The sequence below is a fragment of the Myotis davidii genome, unplaced genomic scaffold (genome assembly GCF_000327345.1).
Source record: "Myotis davidii unplaced genomic scaffold, ASM32734v1 scaffold119, whole genome shotgun sequence".
Lineage (NCBI taxonomy): Eukaryota > Metazoa > Chordata > Mammalia > Chiroptera > Vespertilionidae > Myotis > Myotis davidii.
In genome coordinates this window covers 323094-324996 of record NW_006290676.1, presented here as the reverse complement: position 1 = coordinate 324996, position 1903 = coordinate 323094, and the positions used below count along the sequence as shown (strand labels likewise).

The window sequence follows — 1903 nt, the reverse complement described above, 5'->3', positions numbered from 1 at the left end:
GTCCTCAAATCTGCATCCACCAAACCTTGTACTATCAACAATAGCCCATATAAAACACTGCCGAGGTGGTTGCCAAGTGGTGATTATTTTCATCATGTCTCTACACCTATTAGTTGGCATTATAGTTAAAGAGCTTTCCCTTCTGCCTTTTGTATTTATCACCTGATTTCTAAAAATTAATGAATTTATTGAGGTGACATTAGTTAATAAAATAACATAGGTTTTAAGTGCACTATTGTATAATACATCATCTGTATATTATATTTTTTTATACTTCAGATATTTTTTATTTCTTCAAATTTGTTGTTTATCAGGAGTGACTGAAATAAAAAATATAATTGAGTCTCATCATCACCATGGAGATGGCTTTAAGAGAAAACTGATCAGATGAATATTATTGCTTCCCATTTTCAACCAGTAATAGTTGCCACTGATAAAACAGACAACCAGCTCTGTCAAGAATGCTCACGATATGTTACATAATACAACATGCCTGTTCATGGGGGCTGGAAGAGGGAAGACTAGGAAATAATTTATGTGAACTTCTTGATTTCATCATACAAAACAAGCACAAAAGCACCACCCATGCCTCTGAGAACATTGGACCATGCACCCTTGAAAAAAGCTTTGTCTCCTTCATCACGAGCAATCTTCCTCCAGCAGTCGAGTGTCCGGCTGTGCCCACATCAGCTGCTAGACGGGTACGGGCAAAATCAAGAGGATACACAAAACACAAGGAGGTGGCCCCAGCAGCACCACCTGATGCCAGATTCCCTGCAAAGTATCGCCAAAACTGGGCTTTGTCCACACCACCCAGGAAGATCTGCTTGTATTTATCTTTGAAGGCAAAGTTGAGAGCCTGGGTAGGGAAGTATCTGATGACATTGGCCAGGTTACCACGCCAGAAGGACAGGACTCCCTGCTCCTTGGGGATACGAACCACGCAGTCTGTAATGCCCTTGTATTGCTTATCTGCAGTGATTTGCTTGCTGGCATGCTGCACCTGCAGCAGCAGCTTGACCCGCTCGATGGGTGCTACGGCTGTCTTGAAGATGGCTGCGGCCACTCCACCTGCCAGGAAGTCCTTGGCAAAGGACACAGCGGCATCTGTCATGTTGAAAAGAAGAAGCGGGCGACTGCTGGCTTGGGACGGTAACTGGCTGAACTCCGGGGCTCTAGGGCCCATCTGTATATTATATTGGGTGTTCAACATTCAAAGTCAAGTATCCTTCCATCACCATTTATCCCCCAATTAACCTCTTCGACCTCCCTCTACACCCCTTTCCCTCTGGTAGTCACCATACTGTGGTCATCTATGAGGTTTTTGTTGTTGTTGTTATTGTTTTGCTTTCCACCTTTTCACCCAGCCCTCAAATCCCCCTCCCCTCTGACAGCTGTCAGTTTTTTTTCTGTAACGATGAGTCTGTATTTTAATAATTTGGTTCATTGGATGCCTCATATAAATGAAATCATATAGTATTTCTCTTTCTCTGACTGGCTTCTTTCACCTAGCATAATACTCTCCATATCCATTCATGCTATTACAAAAGGCAAGATTTCCTTCTTTTTTATGGCTAAGCAATATTCCATTGTTTAAATGTACCACAGCTTTTTTATCCACTCATCTACTAATGGACCTTGGATTGCTTTCAAATATTGGCTATTGTAAATAACGCTTCACTGACCATAGGGGTGCATATATTCTTTTGAATCATTGTTTTGGGTTTGTTTGGATATATTCTCAGACAGAATTGCTGAGTCAGAAGGCAGTTCCATTTTTAATTTTTTGAGGAACCTCGATACTGTTTTCCACAAAGGCTGCATCAATCTGCATTTCTACCCATCCCATTTCTCCACATCCTTGCCAACACTTGTTTGTTAATTTATTGATGATAACCATTCT

The 1903-nt window shown here is 41.5% G+C and overlaps 1 protein-coding gene across 1 annotated transcript; it reads right to left on the bottom strand.

Annotated features, from left to right (window-relative positions):
- Nucleotides 1-450: 450 nt before the first annotated feature.
- Nucleotides 451-1157, bottom strand: LOC102768741 (ADP/ATP translocase 2-like). Its single transcript, XM_015563898.1, has one exon. It carries the CDS (start codon nucleotides 1112-1114, stop codon nucleotides 476-478), a length of 639 nt encoding a protein of 212 aa, XP_015419384.1. The 5' UTR covers nucleotides 1115-1157; the 3' UTR covers nucleotides 451-475.
- Between the last annotated feature and the right edge of the window lie 746 nt (nucleotides 1158-1903).

Bases quoted from the DNA above. Each gene is read 5' to 3' on its own strand.
- LOC102768741 (XM_015563898.1), bottom strand. From the start codon at position 1,114: ATGACAGATGCCGCTGTGTCCTTTGCCAAGGACTTCCTGGCAGGTGGA.